Source organism: Aythya ferina (genome assembly GCF_964211825.1).
Source record: "Aythya ferina genome assembly, chromosome: 8".
Classification (NCBI taxonomy): Eukaryota; Metazoa; Chordata; class Aves; order Anseriformes; family Anatidae; genus Aythya; species Aythya ferina.
In genome coordinates, this window is record NC_140304.1 from 5,332,390 (window position 1) to 5,351,842 (window position 19,453).

A 19,453-nucleotide genomic window follows, 5' to 3' on the forward strand; every position below is an offset into this window, starting at 1 on the left:
CTGATAACAGGATTGAGGTTTTTACTGGAGAATGAGCTCTGGTCTGAACAGAACAAATGGCATGAAGGAATGATGACATGGCACAACCAGGAGAGGGAAAACATGCATTGACTGCTTATTTGCGTATTTTATCATAACCCATTGACTGGTCTTTGATTTCTTGGTCATCTGCAACTTATAGAAATTATGTTTTAGTAGTGCATAATGTAATTGAGGCAAATTGGATCAACCAAATTTTAATTTTCATCTGTGGTTTAATCACTGGACTAGTTTGGTTTTGTTATGCTTTGGCAAGATTTAGCTATGATGCCATTGTGATGTTTTTGTTTAAAAACAAACAAACAAACAACAAAATCTTAGACCATACCAGGAATCAGTGAAGACAGTTAGATCCCAGTCCTGATGCTGAATCCTTAATCCTGTCTGTCTTACTGAAGTTAGCTGTGTTTTGATGAGGATAAGGTCTCTCCACCTTTGGGAAACTGGAAACAAAGTCAGGGTCTGGCAAAAGTCTTGACAGAACCTAGACAAAATATGTCCATGGTAGTATTGTGGGCTTTGGCTTCATCCTGTCATTAGAACAGAGCCTTCATTCTCATAGATAAGAAGAAAAAAAAAAAGCCCAATTTTGGCTAAAGCAGCACATCTGCATGTCTGTATGTTTGCAGCCTTCTTTGCTGTAATAATCTTTGATGTCCTTATTGAAAAAAAAAAAAAGGAAAAAGAAAGAGTTTATAGCTTTAGAGCAGCCTACTTCTTTGCAGTATTCTCGGCATTGCTTTTTACCAAATCAACAATGAGACTTTTTGATAATTTATATGCCTAGAAATGGAACACAAATATTAACAGTTTGGGGTAAATATAGTAGATATGACATTCAATATCCTGTCTTTTTCATTTTCAAGTTATTTTTGGTTGTCTCATATCATAGAGGATGTTCATTCACAGGAAAATGTGCGTGTATAATAGAAAATCAGTTGCTATCATGGCATCTCCTACTAGTCATTAGCACATGAAGCTCTATTTTGTAATTAACAAGGTTGTCTCTGGGGGGAGGAGTCTTAAGTAAATAACTGTGTTCACTTTTTAAGAGAGATTATAGCTTTTTATTTCACAAGATGATTATTGGTCTTAGGCATAATGACTGCCCGTTTAGAGTGAAAAGATTAATTGAATTTTAGGAAGTTTTACAGGAGATGTGCTGATCATGATGAGTTGATATTTTCCTATTCTGGATAAGGAAGAAGAAAGGAGAGAGAAAGAGAAGCAGCTTTACGTCTAAACATAGGACAGCTTATACTTCTACAGGCATGGCTTGTCTTTTAGATCTCCATCATGTGTCAATGTTATGCTGGACAGAACATTGCCCCAGTCTGTAATTTTGTTTGTTGGCTTGAGGGCGCTGTGTGTCTACTTGCTGCATTTCCATGCAACATTACAGTGACATACTTGTTTGCAGTGAGGAAAATGTATGCCGTCTCCACTATGGCTTTTCTCTGTTTAAAGAGAGGGTCAAAGCAGCCTAAAGCAGTACGTTCCAGTCTGATCTGCGGTAGCACGAAACCTCAAGATCACAGAACATCCAATTTCTGTTTAGTTAGCTTCTAGAGATAAAATCCAGCTGTCATGTATTTCTGTGATTAAACAGGTTTTTCACTTGAAGTGTGAAAAAAAATGATCCTTATTTTCTTATAGGCTTGCTTGAAAACGGAATTTAACTTGTGTAGTCCCAGGTGACATAAGTCACGTCTCTACCTTGGACTCCTTACCAGTTCTGCTTGAGCTAGCTAAAAGAAAGTACAGGAGATGTTGTGTTGCAGTATGTTCTAGGTCATGGTCTAGTTCTTGTCTTCTGTTTCCCATCAGTAAATAGGGTCATTGGTCTACCGTGTGGGAGCCTACAGGGATAAGAGCAAGATGATGAAGCACTCAGACACTGTAGCTTGCAAGACAGTGTCTGGGTAAAGAAGTTCAGGATTCGGTCTTGAATAAGACTTTTGATAGTACTGCATGGATTTGTAGCTGCAGCGGTCAGCATTAAGTAAATGTGAAGTTAGATAGATCAGCCCCTGCTGTGTACTGCCAATAAATAGCAGGATCTCCTCTGGTAACATTTCCTGTCCTAGCACTATTGCTCAGTACCTGGCAGGATATGCAGTAAGATTGTTTTTTTGAGGCTGGATGGTCTGGAAGCAGAGCGAAGTTACAGTAATGAGAGTGGGTGAGGTCTGGACAATGAAAAGAAAAAGAATGACCAATCCAGGTAGACAAGACTTGATTTTATTAATAAAATTTGTATTTTCCTCTTTGAGGTGACAGTTACAAACTTTGGTTCAAAAATAAAAGAAAATATGAACAGCAAGAAGTTGACCTTTGAAATCTCACTTTTACATGTATAAACGTGCATGAGAAAGAACCAGTTGGAAATGAGCCAGCAGAAGCTAGTACTATTTAATTTAACAATTTATAAGAAATAGAAACAAACATTTATTTTCAAGTCTTACATATATTATGAAAAATAATTACAAAAGGATTTGTGTTGCAAAGTTAAAATGTAATTTCTACTTACAGCTACCTGAATAAAATATTCAGAGGGAAGGCCAAACCAACTTTTTGGGTGAGATTTAAGAGCTAATGGTAGCAGTTTGGGTCAAAGACAGCTTTGTAGGAAGCAGTCCCCTACGTGTTGCTTAGCAACTATGTAGAATCACATGACCTAGACATATTGCATCCCTGGTCCTCAGTTGAAATAACAGGAAAAAATAATTCATATTAATGGGACAGGCAAATATTGTATAGGACCATTCTGTGGAACTTCTAGTATCCAGTTCAAGAAGCAAACATCCATTATTGCTTACATAAAAATCTAAGTAAACACTGCAAGAAATCCATAAATAACTGTTTTGAATCCAGTTTTAATACTTATGCAGACCAAATAAGCACAATGGAAACAAAATCAGATGAGAAACGTTAAGAAAAAAAAAAAAAAAAAGAAAGCTATATGAATGATTTAATTCATACAGATTTTAACAGAAGTTTTTTTTTTTTCCTTACTTGTTTCCCCTACCCAAAAATATAAACTTGTTTATTTTAGGTATATACAGGATTCTTATGAAATTCTGGAATTAGAAAAGAAAAAAACGTCTGAGGTATAGCACCATGGAACACAGCACCTTTGAGAGTGCTTTCATTATTGAAATTCATCATCATGGAATAATATCAGCAGAAAAGGGATTTGAGTGTGCTGCTCAAGATCTTCCAGTTTTGCCACCTTAAGTTTTTTTGGCGACTTCAAATAACAAAGCTCTTCAACAAAAATATATACAAAGGGATTTTATTATTAATCAAAAATGGAATTGGCTTCACTGGCAATTACATCTTTATTTTTTCAGAATACATACACGGTATTGACAATGTAGTTTTGTAATTGTAAAATAAGAGCCAGATGCAATTCAGAGACACATGCAAGTTTTGGAAATGGACAGAGAAATAACAGTATAGTACTGTACATAGAATAATTACAATTTATTAAACACTTTCATAACACCTCTGTTGTAGTCGAAGGAGCACCATGTCTTTTTTTTTTTTTTTTTTTTTTTACAGCACCAAAAGAATTCAAAGGGTGGTGTTGATAAAGTGAGCCCTATGTTGTCTGTCTGTGCCACAGCATTCTTGCAAAGGTAGTTTAAGTCATGTGATTCTGGCCCTACGAGGGCAACAATAACTTTCTAGATGAGACACACATACACAGCAAGACATTTTCTATGCCATCCTTATTCAAAACTTGCATGTGGCAGGAAGTGGGTTGGTAGCACCAAAGTGCAACATTTTTGTTGATTTGATCTTTGTCTTAAGTTTAACCAAGGAAGCAGACAGGACCAACCTCAAATCCAAACTTTTGGTTCTGATCACCAAAGTCATTGATCATCACATCAACTATAGGCACTTGGTCTATTTTGGGTGTGTTGATTTCAATCACGGTCTTTCCATAGCCCTTTCTTGACTGTTAAAAAAAATAAAATAAAAAAAAAAGCAAATGGTTATATATCAGAGGAGTAAACATGCTGTAGCTCTCCACACTCTACCTCTGTAACGTGGAATTAATAAATGCATCAGATGTTACAAACTGTAAAGTTTATATTTTCATAGGATTTTATTTATAACGTAAATATATTTTCCTCATGGACTGCCTCCTCTTGTTATGCTAGTTTGCTTTTAATATTGTGGTCATACTAGCAAATAGTCTAGTTTCAGCACATTGGTGCTGACAGCCTGTATTCATGCCAGGTTTGTTCCATTTCTGTTGCTTGGCTTATAAAAATAATAATGATTTTTGTTCATATATAAAAATTGAATAAGGGACTAGTGAACTGCAATTGAAAACTACTAAAAGGTAGTCTATTAAAAAAAAAAGCCTTTAGAAAGCTTTTTGTCAGGGGAAAGCTGTAAAATAAATGAATGTTTGATTTCTATTTTAATCGAAAGGTTGGTTTTGTAAAGAATATTCTGAACGTCTACTTACTGCACAGCCATCATGAAGCGCTTTGATGTACGGATTGTTGTCGTAAGACATTTCTTCATCATTTGATCCTAAGAACCTTAGTGCTTTGTCATAGCTGTCAGAAGATGCATCATGCCAAGCTACGGACTGATGACAATTGTAAGTGAAATTTTGTCTGGCAGAGGCACTCAGTAGTTTAAGGAATGTCATTTGGACCATATTAATGGAATTGCCTTCAACATCCAAATAGGAAAGCTGGAAAATAGAAGAATTCACATGAACATTTATTTGTTCCCTTTGTTAAAATGCAAAACAAAATTATTTTTGACAGAAGAACCACATAACTGTCTTTAATAAAAAATAGACCTACACATATCATTTTATGTGATTTTTAAGTTCAATGAAGCTATGACTCTGTAGTTTTTCATGTCATAGCAATATATTTAGGATGAAGAACTATATATTTTAGCTTTGTTCTAATGGGCAAGACAGAGAATTACCCCTATATAGTGATAAACAGCAGAATCTCTTTTGGAATCTGTTTTTAGTTAATTATAAAGTTATGTCAGCCTGCAGGCTCATTTTTGCATATTCAGTATATTTCCAGTTATTTAGACTGAAGCATGGGATTTGTGCTGCAGCTGCTTTACTTAGGTTCAGTGGTAACGTGTGGTCTGCTGGAAGCCAGATCGCACTGTCAGCTGGGTGGGTGAGTACCGGGATTGTTGTGCGTTTGCTGCACAGTGGGACAAGACATGGCAGGTGCCTGCTGTCCAGTGGCACGAGGCCATGTAACTGCTACATTTAGGGCAAAAGAGCTGGAGCTGAGAAGCATTAAGTTTCTTATTGTTTATATTTGATCCTTCCTTTGATTTTGAAGGATTTTTGATACTTGATTTGTGAAAAACTGGATGCTGTAATGGCCACTTACAAGTTTGCCCCGCTTAAATTCACTAAACCAAGATCCTGGATTCTCCTTTGGCCATGATGAAATTCTAACCTGTGTGGTAAAACAGTAGAAATATAGATATTTAGAACATATGTTAACAGATAAGTTTTTAAATTACCTGGGACAAATTTCACATAAGATAGTAAAGAATGGTTCTTTCTGAGTTCTCAGCCTCTGTAAAAACACTAAAATAGGATGTTTTTCTGGTATAGAATGCCTTCAGATTAGTGACTTTAAATGGAATCCAAGGTGATAGCTTATAAAGAGGGAGAATTCTATTTAAAGGAGACACTGTTGTCATCTGATAAGATTCAGGTAAATTGTTAGTGTAAATTGTTCCTGTGAAGAGTGTCTAAATTAGAGTTTTCACTGGTGTTGATGCTGATAGATCTATCTCATTTGGATAAGCTTTTAGAAAGCCTTCCTCTATACCATATACCACTCAGGGGTAATTTATACCAATGACAGAGGACACTGTTTATATACAGCGTTCTACATATACTTATAAATGAATAGATATAAATGAACTCACAAAAGAAACATAGTAAGAGTTTAACTTTCATGTGACAAACTCTAGATTATGCATTTCAACCTGTCACCCAGCTAGCCTACATTATGTAATGCAGTGGAAGGTTAGCAAGCAGGTGCACAAAAGCTCTATTTAAGCAAAAGAGTAGAAATGCTGTTTGTCAACTCAGTGTACCATTTTACTGCTTCATTCCAATTTATGCAAATTTAAATGTAATCAGAAAGACAGATACATGAAAGTGTGACAATGTAATTATCCTGTTTAGTTCAACATTGCAATAGTATAGTAGGATATGTCAACAGCCAACTGAAAACACAGATTGGTACTTACTCCTTCAGATTTCTTATCTGGGTAGATGCAAGTTTCCCCACCTGCTGTGAAATTGCAGTACACTTTGAAGGAGTCTCCAGAACAGCCCTGGTTAGGATCAATCCAGTATTCCCCTAAAACATAAAGAAAAGATTTACCTTTGATCATAAAAATGGTATGTGGAAGATTGTAGTCAGGTTTTACTACCTAATAGCCCTCCAGAGACTGTGGTGAAGTTATCTGAATGATGTGAAAGCAACCTGTTCTTTTCAAATAATGACAGAATGGTTGAAGTTTGAAGGGACCTTTGGAGGTCATCTGATCCAACCCCCTGTTCAAGCAGGTTGCCCAGGAACACATCCAGGTGGCTTTTTAATATCTCTAAGGAGGGACACTCCACAATCTCCCTGAGCAAGTCACCTTCAGTACTGGTCAGTCATCATCACAGGAAAGAAGTGCTGCGTGATTCTTTGATGGAACCTCCTACATTTGTGGTTTGTTGCTGCTGCTGTTTATGGAATATAACACCAGGATCAAAGTCTATTTTTATCTAAATCCTTTTGTTTCCTTCCTTCCCTTTCAATCCTTCTGTTCCCTTCCTTCTTTTCCCTTTCCTTCTCTCTCTCTGCTTCTCTCTTATTAACTGTTTTTGTCTCAAGCTACACGTTTTCTAATTTTTGCCCTTTCAATTCTTATCTAGCCAGGTGGAAGGGAGCAGTGAGCAATCTGCTGTGTGGTGCATAGCTGCTTACAAGGGTTAAACCACAACAGATTGGCATGATTGAGGATTCCAGCCCTAGAATGCTAGGGCGAGTAAAGGCTGGGGATGAAAGAGAGGTGCAGTCAATCTGAGGTCCATTTAAAATCAGCATATTTTAAAATCCACTATTCTAATTATAACGATGATTTCTGTGATGTGGATCCTTATCTCCAGATAGTTTCACAGCAGGAAAGCAAAGATTTTCTGACACTAACGTTCTAATCGACTTTCAGGCAAATAGTAGAGGTTTTGTAGAGGCATGACAAATCCTTATACTGGTTCTGTATTCTGAATACAGAGCATAGAAAAATCATTTATCATATTTTTAAAATTCTATTTATTCAGGCTGTATTTATTGAAAACAGTCTTTCCTACATGCAAGTCTTGCCCATGCAGAATTTTGTATTTTAATGACTGCATTTACTTTTATTTTAACCAGAATAAGATTCCTTTGATTTGAAGAAGGCTCCAAACAATAAGCAAATACTGTTAAATGAAGAAGACAAACATGTTTTATAAAAACCATTCATTATTACAGAGGTACTGAATTGTAAAATATGTACTTTTTATATAGCGCACACACTGCTTAACTACTCCTCAAGGCAACCATCTGTTTTTATCTATCTAGAGTGAAAACAACAGAGTATTATTAAGCTGTCAAAATCTATTTTTTCTCCCATTTAAAAACAGAAAAATATTGCTCTGAACTGGGAAAAAATACCCATTGCAATAGAAAAAAAAGTATGAAAGCTTGAAAATTGTGTGAAGGTTGGCTTTCATTGAAAACCTTTCCAAAGGGGGTAAATTCAGTTACGAAAAAAAGAAAACAGAATATAATTAAATGAAAATACTCTTTCAGAGCACAGTGAATTCACACTATTCTGCATTTTATTATGCTAGTGCTTAGTAGCATTAAACAGTACTAGAGAAACTTGAATGTCCATTTGCTGAATGACATGGAACAAACAGAGGCCATTCTGGACTGAATTATTGTTTCTAAGGATAAAAGAATAGTAACTTTTTGAGAGTCATATTCAATAATAAATCACGTATAATACCTGTGCTGCTTCCTATATTATACTAAGCAGTTGCTAAAATAATTGTCATTTCTTTTAAAAACTAGAAGCTATGCAGTATGTCAGTATGCTGACATTTGTGATTTTACTTTCATTGATCTAAATGGCATCAATCTTTTATTCCTCTCCCGTTTGGATAATTCTGGAAATGCAAGGCCTACCTTCCTGAACAATTTTTTTTTTTTTTTTTTTTCTTAGCAACTTGAAAGTTTTAACCCCAAAACAAGATCTGGTTTTGTATTTAAAGAATAACGGCTGTTACCAACAGAACATATCTATACTCACATTTCATAAACAGAACCCTTTTATACCTGCAAAAATGGATTTAGTGACACTGTATTTATTGAGCAACTATATTAACCATCTATCAATAATTAATAATTCTGCCAAAGTATCGTAGCAGATCATAACTTCAGCCTTGTTTGCCTTCATCATGCAATATTAACATACCGTCTGGGAAGTCTGGGTGGCAGAGTTGCAAGTCTTTGCAAGTTCGGGCTGGGTTGTTCTGAGTGCCCATTGGATACTTCATATGTTCAATGTCTTGTTTCAGTGAATTCAATGAACCAAATATCTCTTCCATGCCATCGGAATAATCCAGAATGTTATCACCAGCATCAGACACCATATAATCAGGAGATCGTCTAGTCTTTTTGGGTGACTGGATTGGCAGCGGCTGGATTACCTCACCTGGAGGACCCTGAATGGAAAACATACGTTTACCATTTCTGTTGGTTTTCCAGATGTGTAAATACACAGAGGAAGACGAAAGAACATGACATGAAGATGCTTTGAATAGAGCTTCTACAATTTATTTATTTTACTTATTTCATTCATATTTATGCCAAAACAGATTGTGGCAGACCAAAACATTGTTTTGCTCTAAACTCATCCCACTCCATTGCTGTTTGGGGAAGAGTATGTTGACCTCATGCAAGTGAAGAACTCATTTGTGATTGCCTTTTCATCCCCAGCAATTACCTGAAGCAGAGGCATAGCCTATAGCAAACAAAACTGTGGGTGTTCCCTATGATAAAATTTTAAAATTCCACTTGGGGTCTATAAAGCAGTACTTCATTTCAGAAAATTGAAACAGTTCATTCAGATTTTGACTGTTTTCATTTTAGATTTTTATGCTATGGAGAAGAAGTAGTAGAAACAGGAGAGTATTAACAGCAGGAAACTGTTTTCTGTGCTTCCATATGACACATTAAATCATCATTGCATTTTTTATTATTTCTAATGGATTTTTTTCAGAGCAGACAATGTATTTATATGTGTGGTGGATTTGTGTTTCCTGACAAATTTATTTTCAAACAATCATTAATATTTTCCTCATCTGCAAGTTCACAAGTGTTGTTTTCAAACCCTGTCAAAACAGGTCATATCAGTACAATGTGCTTTTATGTCAAGTAAGAGTTCTTACTGGAGGACCAGGTGGACCAGGTAAACCACTGTCACCCTTTTGACCAGCAGGGCCCTGTAAAGGAATGAAAGAAATGTAATATTAACCATGTTACATAATGTTAAAAAATAACACACGGAAATTAAGTACAAAGACAGAAAATATGGAGGAGAATTACTCACACTGGATCCTTTGGAACCTTTTGGACCTTGAGGACCCTATAGGGAAGAACATAGGCACATAGTTGGAGTATCTTCCACACAACATGCGAGTGTTTTGAACAGGAGGACTGGATGAAGTAACTTACAGGTAAACCAGGAGGACCAGGGGGTCCAAGTGGACCAGCAGGACCAGAAATTCCCTAAGAAAGAATAAGAGAATAAGTCCAGAAATACATTTTACATAGTAGACTGGATTCAGAAATGCATATGTATCAAAAAGGTAGTCCTTGTAAGTGTCCAGCCCCGGTGAGTTTTAATTTAGGCTATTCACTAGTGTCCAAAATAGTCTTTGAAATATGATCTGACAGTTTGAGTTGCATATATTTGTTCTCATGCTCCAACATTTATAGTCACAACTCTGTTCACGTTCAGATCGGCTTTGAAGCCTCAATTTTTACATAGAGGCTTAAAACATGACCTTATAACTAGAAGAGAAGCTATTCTGGGTAGTACATAACAAGATTGGTGCTGTTAGTGTTATCTCATCCCTAACTTAGGTGTATGTTTCCTCCTCCTGAAATGCTCTATGACCTGGTTTTAAGTTGTATAGCTTCACTGTGTTTGTCCATCGTCTAGGAAAGCTTTAACCTCTAGGAGGAAGCTCTGGTGTTAAGAGTTTATAGTAACTTTATATGTCTCTTTCAAAAAAGACATGCATATAACTTGAATGAAAGCATATGTTTTACTTACTGCGTCACCCTTGGCTCCAGGAGACCCCTGTGGGCCAGGAAGACCCCTATCACCCTTTTCACCCTGTTCTCCTGGAGGTCCAATCAGGCCAATCAAACCAGGATGTCCCTAAACAAGATAGAAGAGTGAGAACTCAATATATATGAAGTAGATGTGCTTTGCAAACAAACAAATTAAAGCTTTCAAATGACATCACAGTTGCTAGTTATCAATTAACTTGAAAAAAACACACTGTGAGCATATTAAATGTTAGTTGGCTTTTTCAGATTATTTGCAAGCTGTGAATGTTTATTCAGTGAAAGACATCAAAATGCACCATAGTCCTTTCTGAAACTGATGCAGAAATAATAATACCTATAGATTACATACCACCTTTTATATTTTGATACTTATAAGCATATTACAGAGCTGCACATAGGATTCCACAGGTAATAGAGCTGTATAAACAGCTGACCTAACCATATAAACAAAAATCGTAATTCACAAGATATTTTCATGTCCTTTTCTCTATACGGTTCTTCCCTGATGAACAAGCAATCAATTGTTGGGACTCTATTAGAAAATGGTATTCCAGATCTCTCAATCCGTTATTTCAAAAAGAAAATATAGCTGAAAAATATTTGCATTTTGTTGTTATAAAATTAAAATCTCTAATAATTTTAATTTCCATTTATTTATTTATTTATTGTGAAACCAAAGGTTCTCTTTACATCAGTTTTTGGAGTTTTCATTGAAAGGAAAAAAATTTTCATGGTCATTAGATTACCATACAAGACAGTAATGTTTTTCTTTCTACTTATCTCCAGGATATCAGATGTTACTGAAAACTTCACAATTACCACTAAAGCTATGGAAAGCTGATTGATAGATAGCTCAGGTTGTCTTGCTTTCTGATACAAAACAACAACAAGAAAAACAACAAACAAACAAACAAACAAACAAAACACCACAGCATTTCTTTCTGCTAATTTTATACAGTCCTTTAGACTGGGCCAAAATAACAAAGGTACAAACAATGAATAAAAATATAGACATTCTTATATACCTTCTCTCCTTTGGAACCTGGATCTCCTTTCAGGCCAGGTAAGCCAGGTGGACCCTAAATAAAACAAGGGAAGAAATGTAAAAGTAAGTTTTTACATACTGCACAAATCATGTTTTCTTGAAATATTTTAAAGGCAGAGTAACTGAAACTGTGGAGGCATTCAGTGGTTGATGGTTGTGATTTAGGGCTCAAGATAATATTGATGTGTATGCTTAAAAAGGCATAAAGATGATGCTATAGCATTTAAATTTCTCTATAATTAGAAATCTATAAAGAAGGAAAAGGTCAATTAAATTCTTAAACTGCACTGAAAGCATCCAGTAAGCTATATGATATTCAAACATTTCAACTGAATTTTTGTTGATTAGCTTAATTTTGCTTGTGTTTACATGATATGCTTTATTTTTACTTCCACCTTAGTTGATGTACCTATCCAGAAAGTAATATGTATCTTCTCCAGTTTCTTATTTTAGCCCTTTATATCATAAGACAGTATAAAATATCCCTTGTTTTCTACCAGTTCAAAAAGATTTTCTACATTTTTTCTACAGCTCAAAAAGATTATTGCAGAATAAAAATCAGGTTGTTTATAGTAACTGCTCCTCAATATTTTTTTTTTTGTTGGAGAACTACTTCATAGTTTGATTCCATACTTAAGGTATGGAATCATACCTTAAGAGGCTGAGAGGCTGATTAACAGGAAAAAAAAAAAAAAGATTAAAAGTGAGAGTAATCTCACTTTTAATCAACTTAAGTTGACATTAGTGGTTTTATTTCTTTCAGATTTACAAGGCTTTTGACTTCAACTAGTCCTGAGAAGATAGACATGCTGTGGAACTATCAACATACTTAAATTAATCAATGATAATGGATCTGTAGACTACAAACTCTTCTAAAACACATGCTTAAGTAGAGTTCATGTATTTCCCCAATCATATGAGAATATTCAGCTACATAGTATGTACTTGTAGGGTATCCTGTAAGGATAGAAATGAATAAAATATTCACAGAGCAGTATTTCAGTAGGTTTTCAGAAGTTCAGAATTTCTACCAGTCATTAGTTTGAATTAATGTTTTGAATATGATGTTCAGAATTGCAATCAGTATTTCTGAAGTTTTAGCCTCAGCTAACTTAAGGGGCCTTAATATTTTCCTGTCTCTAATAGCAATCCAACCTATGACCATATTTGATTTTTAATTCCTTGACACTGTTTAGGAATTTTAATTCAATATTCTAAAAACTTTTTACATGGTGGAATATAAGAGAAACATTATGCCCTATTTTGCTACAATTTTCTAATTTTTAAAAAGTTAGACCCCTTGGAATTTAGAAGTTACCTAGAAGAAAATTACTTAAGTAATAGCCTGTAACACTGATGACATAAAATTATAAGAGAATTTGATAGTGTGTCATAAGCATGTACTTATATATATATATATATATATAATTATAGATCTTATATATGATACAATAATATTGAATATTTTTGAATTACTGCTATACAGACACCATTCCAAGATATTTTCTGAGGTTCATATGAATAGCAATGATAGCTTTCTATAATTTGAACAGAATGAGGTGAAAAATTCAGGCTATGCCACGTATACGCAAGTACCAAAAAGGTATTCATTTCTCAGAGGCTATTAATCTCACACTGAACATGTACGCATTAGGAGCTGAGCTGCTAAACTAAGTCAGTATCTCATCACTATTAGTCTCCAGCTGGCAGTGGACATCTGTGAAGTTATGATACGGATAGCAGTAACAAGTGACCTTTTCAACCTGGCACAAACTCAAAAGTGCCATAACACTTCATGTACAAAATATTATTCAGTGTGTATCCTTTCCATCTCTACTTCAGAATATCATTAGATGCAAAAGCCCAGACAAATACATAATTCATGAATTAAAGGTGAAATTTTAAAGCCTCTGGAATACAGAATCAGGCATTCTCACCTGCAGTGTATTGTGCTCTACTGTAAATCTACTCTCATGCTCTTCTCCTGATAGCAAACTGCTGGGGAGGAAGGGAATGGAAGGAAGGAGACCTCATCTCAACAACATTTATGTTATAAATTTTACTTACTTAAAAAAAAATAAAGTTTAAGTTGCAGCAGTACGTCTAAAAAAGTTCTTGCTGAGCTGACAAGAAGCCAGTGCATTTGGGATAGATAATACACTCAGCTTCATATTTGAATTGAATGTTAAAATGGAGATTTTGATTTTGATGATGTATTTGGAGGATTCTGGTGACTGACGTGAGAAATGGATGTTTCTTACTGCCGAATAATTTTTCATTGGACTCTAGCTTCTTACTGGGGAATGTTCTCTGGAAAGATTTTCAGTTTGTGTATATGGCATAAGAGCAAAAACTTTCAGTGTTACGGCTACCCAAAGACCTGTATCCTCTTAAGGCCATACAGGAAAGGAAACACGGGATTTCCTTCACATTTCATACACACAACCTTTCCTTTTGCCTTTAAGAATCATATCATATCTGAAATAGAGGATAGGCCCTTAACACCTAGTATCCTAAGGTAATCTTATTATCCATGTTAGCATAGTTAATCTTCAAAATAACAAAGAGTATATTTTACTAAAATTTAGTAAAATTTAATGTGATAGCACTGCTTGCAGACTGTAAGATGTCTTCAGAGCATAACTTTTTTTTTTTCACCTAACTTTAACAGTTTATGTTTTGTTTTGAAGTTTCTTATTCCCTGCGTGTCATTCAACTGTGATAATATAGGTAAATTCTACTTCAGTGAAATTGGAGAGAAAAGAGAGATAAGAACTTTTTACTAAATTGGGTCACCTTTGTTTGACCTGTGAAGAAATAAAATGCTGGCCATATAGTTTGGATCTGAATTTCTACACATAATGATATCAATATTTTGTAATTCAAAATATTTTTTGAATATCATCAATATTTTGTAATTTGTGTTCACAGTGTTTTTTTGTTTTGTTTTATTTTTTTTTAGTTTTGTAGAAAAATGTACTAAAATAGCAAGTATAAATAGAAATAATGATATAATTTTATAGTATGTTATGTCATCTAAAAGCTTCCCTTGCTTTAATCATATTAATAACACATAGCAAAATATACTTGGCTAGTTTGCCATACAATGTTCAAGGCAACCTAACAAGAAGGTATTTTGTCCAAGTTTTACAGCAATTAGGTCAGTGTGTAGAAGTAATTTACAAAGCTACCAGTAACTTGCCTTATAGTATAAACAGATCTCTAAAAACATCTCAATATGCTTTTTAGGACTAACAGGTTGCTGTCAAATTTATTAACCAGAAATCATATAAACTCAATTCTAGCTGAAATAACAGAAAAATTCCTCATGAAAGGTGACTTTGATTTTATCTAACAGCATGGTTAAAATTGGAGTTGCATTATTTTGTTCATAGGAACAGCCAATGCAGATAACTATTTTGTCTGATATCTTCCTATTTGATCTATACTGCTTATGTATCAGCAATGATATTTTATGAGTCTCACAGGTGCACCACTCAGTACCTTCTGCTACATTATAAAACAATGTTTTCTGTGATTCTGTGATTCTGTAATGTAAAGAGCATTAATATAAATGCTTGAGAGCATAAAGAAAAGGAGAATGGCCAACAAAGTGTATGTCATTCTACTGGCATTGCTGTAAGCAAAGGGGGTTGAATCCAAGAGAAATGGGGTATCCAGCTCTAGCCAATGCTCTAGAAACCGGGAGCTTGGTTCATTCAGACTCTTTTAAATGCTTTGCTCATGAATTTTATTTCCTGGGTCTGCCACAATGAAAAACAGACTGGATGCTGCTGTTCATTTTTATAAAACTAGCATGTTTTCTTCTTAGGTAGAAGTAACTTTTTGGCCTTACTTCAGAATTAATCTTTTTCTTTCTCTAAAGAATAGATATGATCTAATCTTTTTCCTAGGAATAATGCTTTCATACACTGGCAGTCGTTAAAATCAATGGATGTATAGAATTTATCACTGTTAAGGAAACAAAATGATTTAATATATTAAGCTTTGCTGATGTGGAGACTAAAGTAGATTTTTTGATAGTAAGCTTCACTGGTTTTATTCTGAATTCTACTGCGGGGATTTCAGGAATTTGGTTTTAGACTGCCTTATTTCACTCTTTAGCTGGTATAAATCAATATAGCTACCTACTGAAGTAGAGCACTAGAATGAAGGAAGTCATATGCATCAGTTTCTAACATGACAGAAGAACAGCAACTTTGTGCTAAGAACTGACTTATAAATTATTTTTTCTATAATATGCACAGACATCTTAATGATGTCCTTTAAAGGTTGCCTTTTCTATTCTGGCACTGAATGGAACGGTACTCACCAGAGGCCCAGGAGGGCCATCCTGACCTGGTGCTCCAGGTAGACCTTGCTCTCCCTAGAGAGAACATAATATTTGTGTTACTGGAGAATATACGAGAAATACAACATTTAAAATATTATTATATGTTCAGTTTACTCACCACAGGGCCAGGAATACCTCGAAGACCTTCCGGGCCAGGTTTTCCTGCAGGTCCCTGAGGACCAACTGGACCCGTTTTTCCAGGAGCCCCTTCTGCACCAGGTTCACCCTAGAAAGAACATAAGCAAGAGGTCAGAAAGGAAAATTGGACTAAGATTGGCACAGTAGCTGCAAAGTGAGAACAAAGTTTCCTCAATCCATTTTTCAAAAGATATTCCAAAACAGTGTTCCAGAACATTTTTCTGAATGAAATTATGATAGCTTCATATAAGCAAGGGGGTGTCAGCAAAGCATGCTTATCCTTCTTTTCCACAGGGGTGAGCTAAGTTGGGCCTGTAATGGTCAGAGTCCACCATGGGCTCTGTTATGTACTGCTACTAATTCTGGATCCTAATTTGGATTTTACAGTTTACGAATTATTACTTTAATAAGTTTCACACTCAGTGAATGATAAGCAACTTACTTTTCATTTATATATAATTTACATTTTCATGCTCCTACAAAAAAAATAAAATGTATGTGTTACCTTTGCACCTTTTTCACCTTGTCTGCCTTCAGCGCCAGTTGCCCCAGGAGGTCCCTGTGAAAGATAGAGACTGAGCTCATAATCTCAGTTTTCTAAGATATTTCTACAATGAAAAAAGGGCCATTTCCACTGTATTAATGAGTAATAAATGCTAAAAAATACCCACAACATTATATTTCTTTCTAAAAGAATATGTATCACATAATATCTCTGACAGGATAAGTTTAAAAACAAAGAAATATCTTGGAAAAAAATCAAAACAGGTTATAAAAGTAAAAGAACAATGCTTCTTATACATATACAATGACAGTTTCAAATTTGCTTTGCATTGTATTATAGCTATTCACTGTAATCTATCTAAGATTTCAAAAAAGAAATCTATCTAAGATTTCAAAAATCTTGCATTATACAATGCCCAGAATGGCACATACTTCTTTATTCTCAAAGTCAGTTATACGCCTTTTAAATGTGTTTGGAGCCAAAAGTTGATACATGCCTCAATATTATTCAGTAAATGTGAAAGAGAAAAAAATAAATCGCATTACTAGTGGTTGTAAGGAATGAATAAAATACACAGCAAACAAGCAGTTCCTGGTAGTAGGTTTTGTGCTATTGCTCTACAAAAGCTCTATTTTACTAAGAAAGTAAAACCTGGTACTGAAGGAGGATGTAATAATGGGTTACATGTAAGTTTCAGGTGAAGGCCATAAGACAGGAGTTGCTGGACAGTAGTCCAGCAGCACTATGTTTACCTATTGCTGATGTCACCCATTTTTAATTCTCTTAAGGTTTCAATGAAAAATAAAAAAGCATTTTTTTTTTTCTGCCAGAACATCACAGTTTAATTTTCAGGTTGGGGAATTAATACTCATAGCCTCAATTACGAAAAGAGGCAGTATCTAGAATCTAATGTACTGTTCTAAAAATGGCTCTCTTACATATACTTAGTTTAGAAAGATGCACTCAAGATTATGGACCAACTATTTTCCTACAAGGTTAATTTTTAGCCTGGGAAATGTCTTTACTACAAATAGTTATTTCTTGCCATCCAATGAACAGCTTAAAGCAAAGGGATAGAAAAGGGACCATAATCAAACACAAGGTGATTTTCTGAATTTATAAACTAACCCTCTAAGAATAATCTATTCATTAATGCAACAGTTTGTAATGTAGAAATATTTAAAAAAATGTTCTAAGCTAAGCAACAGAAAAAAAAGGAAAGCCAGCTATTTCCATTTACTTAGTCCTTTTAAATTCATAATAGACAAAAAAAAAAAAAAGTTTTGTGAAATCAAGGCCTTAGATCTCAGTTTGATCTAATAGCGTTTTTCTTTCTACACATATTTCTTCTTTTTACATACATTATTCCAGAAGAAAAATTTGCATCAATATTGTTACAATAATAAGTCTCTGATGTGTAGGTTGTGATAGGTTGGGTGGATCACAATTTGGCATGATAATTTGAAAAATGATTATCAGGTTATAAAAAAAACACACAGGAATATTTTAGAAGTAGGGTGTATCTTTCTTACATGAATTAATTTACATGTCCATTGTCTTTACTTCTAGGAAATTCCTTTAACTCAAGTTCACGTATCAGTTATAATCTATCTTGCCTAAGAAACTAAAAAAAAAGTGTGATAGTTTGTACTTAAGAAATGTCTCTACAGAATCTAGAAATGCAGCTGCAACTTGAATTAACAGAGCTCAAAACACTGTGATCACTAAATTGCGAATACAATGAATCATGATTGCTAAACAAAGAGGGTACATTCATTATCAAACAGTGCCAGTGCTGCACCAAGCACAAAGCAGCTAAATGAACTGCACTTGCTAACAGGCTGTGATTGCTGGCATGGCACAGATGGTGTTTCTACATTGAAACACTGCTAATTGTTATTTAATTTACCTTCCTACACTTGAGTTGTTGGAGTGTCTGATAAATTTAAAGTGACAAAAGATCTCGATAGCAATAATTTACATTAATGCATGGCTCCCCAACCTCACCACCCAGCTACCATGATGATTGTTACACTTTAGTTTGGATGTATTGCCTTATACAGAACTGAGAAGACAAAAGAATTTATATAGAAACAAACCTGTTCACAATTTTTGTTACGCGAACCTACTGGACATTCCTGTCTGTTCTTCCATATCTGTGATTTTCATTAAAATAATTTCAACTGTTTTTTTTTTTTTTTTTTTTTTTTTTTTTAATAGCTATCTGTCCTCTAACCAAAACCATGATTTCCAACACAGAAAAACATGATCACATTTCATCAGTCTGTTAAGATAGCAACCTAGTCTGCCATATTTCTAGGTATTTCATGTATTTTCAATCACAAAATGGCTTAATTTTTAAGTGGTGTGTGCATTCTGCTGATATCCTGTATGATATTATAGAAAAAATAGATGCAGAACTTCATAGAAATGCTTATTTTTTTTCTAAATTCTTCAACATAGTACATAAAGGGAACTAAACAAATACGTTTCTAGTTCTCCAATTTTAGAAGTTGGTTATGGTGCAGAATTGACATCTGTTTCTTTATTGAAAGCAGGCAATATACACTCCACATTAGAATAACGATGTATCTAAGTCTTGAAATTCTTTAAATTCTAACTTCTTAGAGTAATATATGAACCTTAGGTGTATGTGATCTAGACATATAATTGAGTCTAATAAAATGGCCAAGCAGCTAATTACACAGCTGAATGGCCTAGCACACCGAAAGGCTGAGAGAAACGTAAGCGAAGCCTTCCTGTGTTGACTTTTATCAACTGGGTATGTTATTTGTTGTAAGAATGGATAAGAAAATGAATATTGTTTTATGGTGCCTTTTCCTCATGCTGTTTTTGTCATTTGTCAGATAGAAATCAAAGCATTCAAACTATGCTACCCATACTATGTTACCCAGTACTCTACAGCAAAACAAAAAAAGTGCAAAGAGTGG

The 19,453-nt window shown here is 34.6% G+C and overlaps 1 protein-coding gene across 3 annotated transcripts in view; it reads right to left on the reverse strand.

Moving 5' to 3' along the window:
• Positions 1-2,264: 2,264 nt before the first annotated feature.
• The window catches only part of COL11A1 (collagen type XI alpha 1 chain), a 144,951-nt gene continuing 127,762 nt past the window's right edge, over positions 2,265-19,453 (reverse strand). For all 3 annotated transcript variants that reach the window (XM_084528624.1, XM_084528623.1, XM_084528622.1), the window contains 13 exons: positions 16,503-16,556; positions 15,978-16,085; positions 15,839-15,892; positions 11,486-11,539; positions 10,441-10,548; positions 9,837-9,890; positions 9,712-9,747; positions 9,551-9,604; positions 8,575-8,824; positions 6,310-6,422; positions 5,433-5,501; positions 4,523-4,756; positions 2,265-4,003 (listed from right to left, as the gene is read on the reverse strand). In XM_084528624.1, the coding sequence (XP_084384750.1) occupies positions 3,857-4,003; positions 4,523-4,756; positions 5,433-5,501; positions 6,310-6,422; positions 8,575-8,824; positions 9,551-9,604; positions 9,712-9,747; positions 9,837-9,890; positions 10,441-10,548; positions 11,486-11,539; positions 15,839-15,892; positions 15,978-16,085; positions 16,503-16,556 (1,335 nt within the window). In that variant the 3' untranslated portion in view covers positions 2,265-3,856. The remainder of the gene's footprint in view (positions 4,004-4,522; positions 4,757-5,432; positions 5,502-6,309; positions 6,423-8,574; positions 8,825-9,550; positions 9,605-9,711; positions 9,748-9,836; positions 9,891-10,440; positions 10,549-11,485; positions 11,540-15,838; positions 15,893-15,977; positions 16,086-16,502; positions 16,557-19,453) is intronic.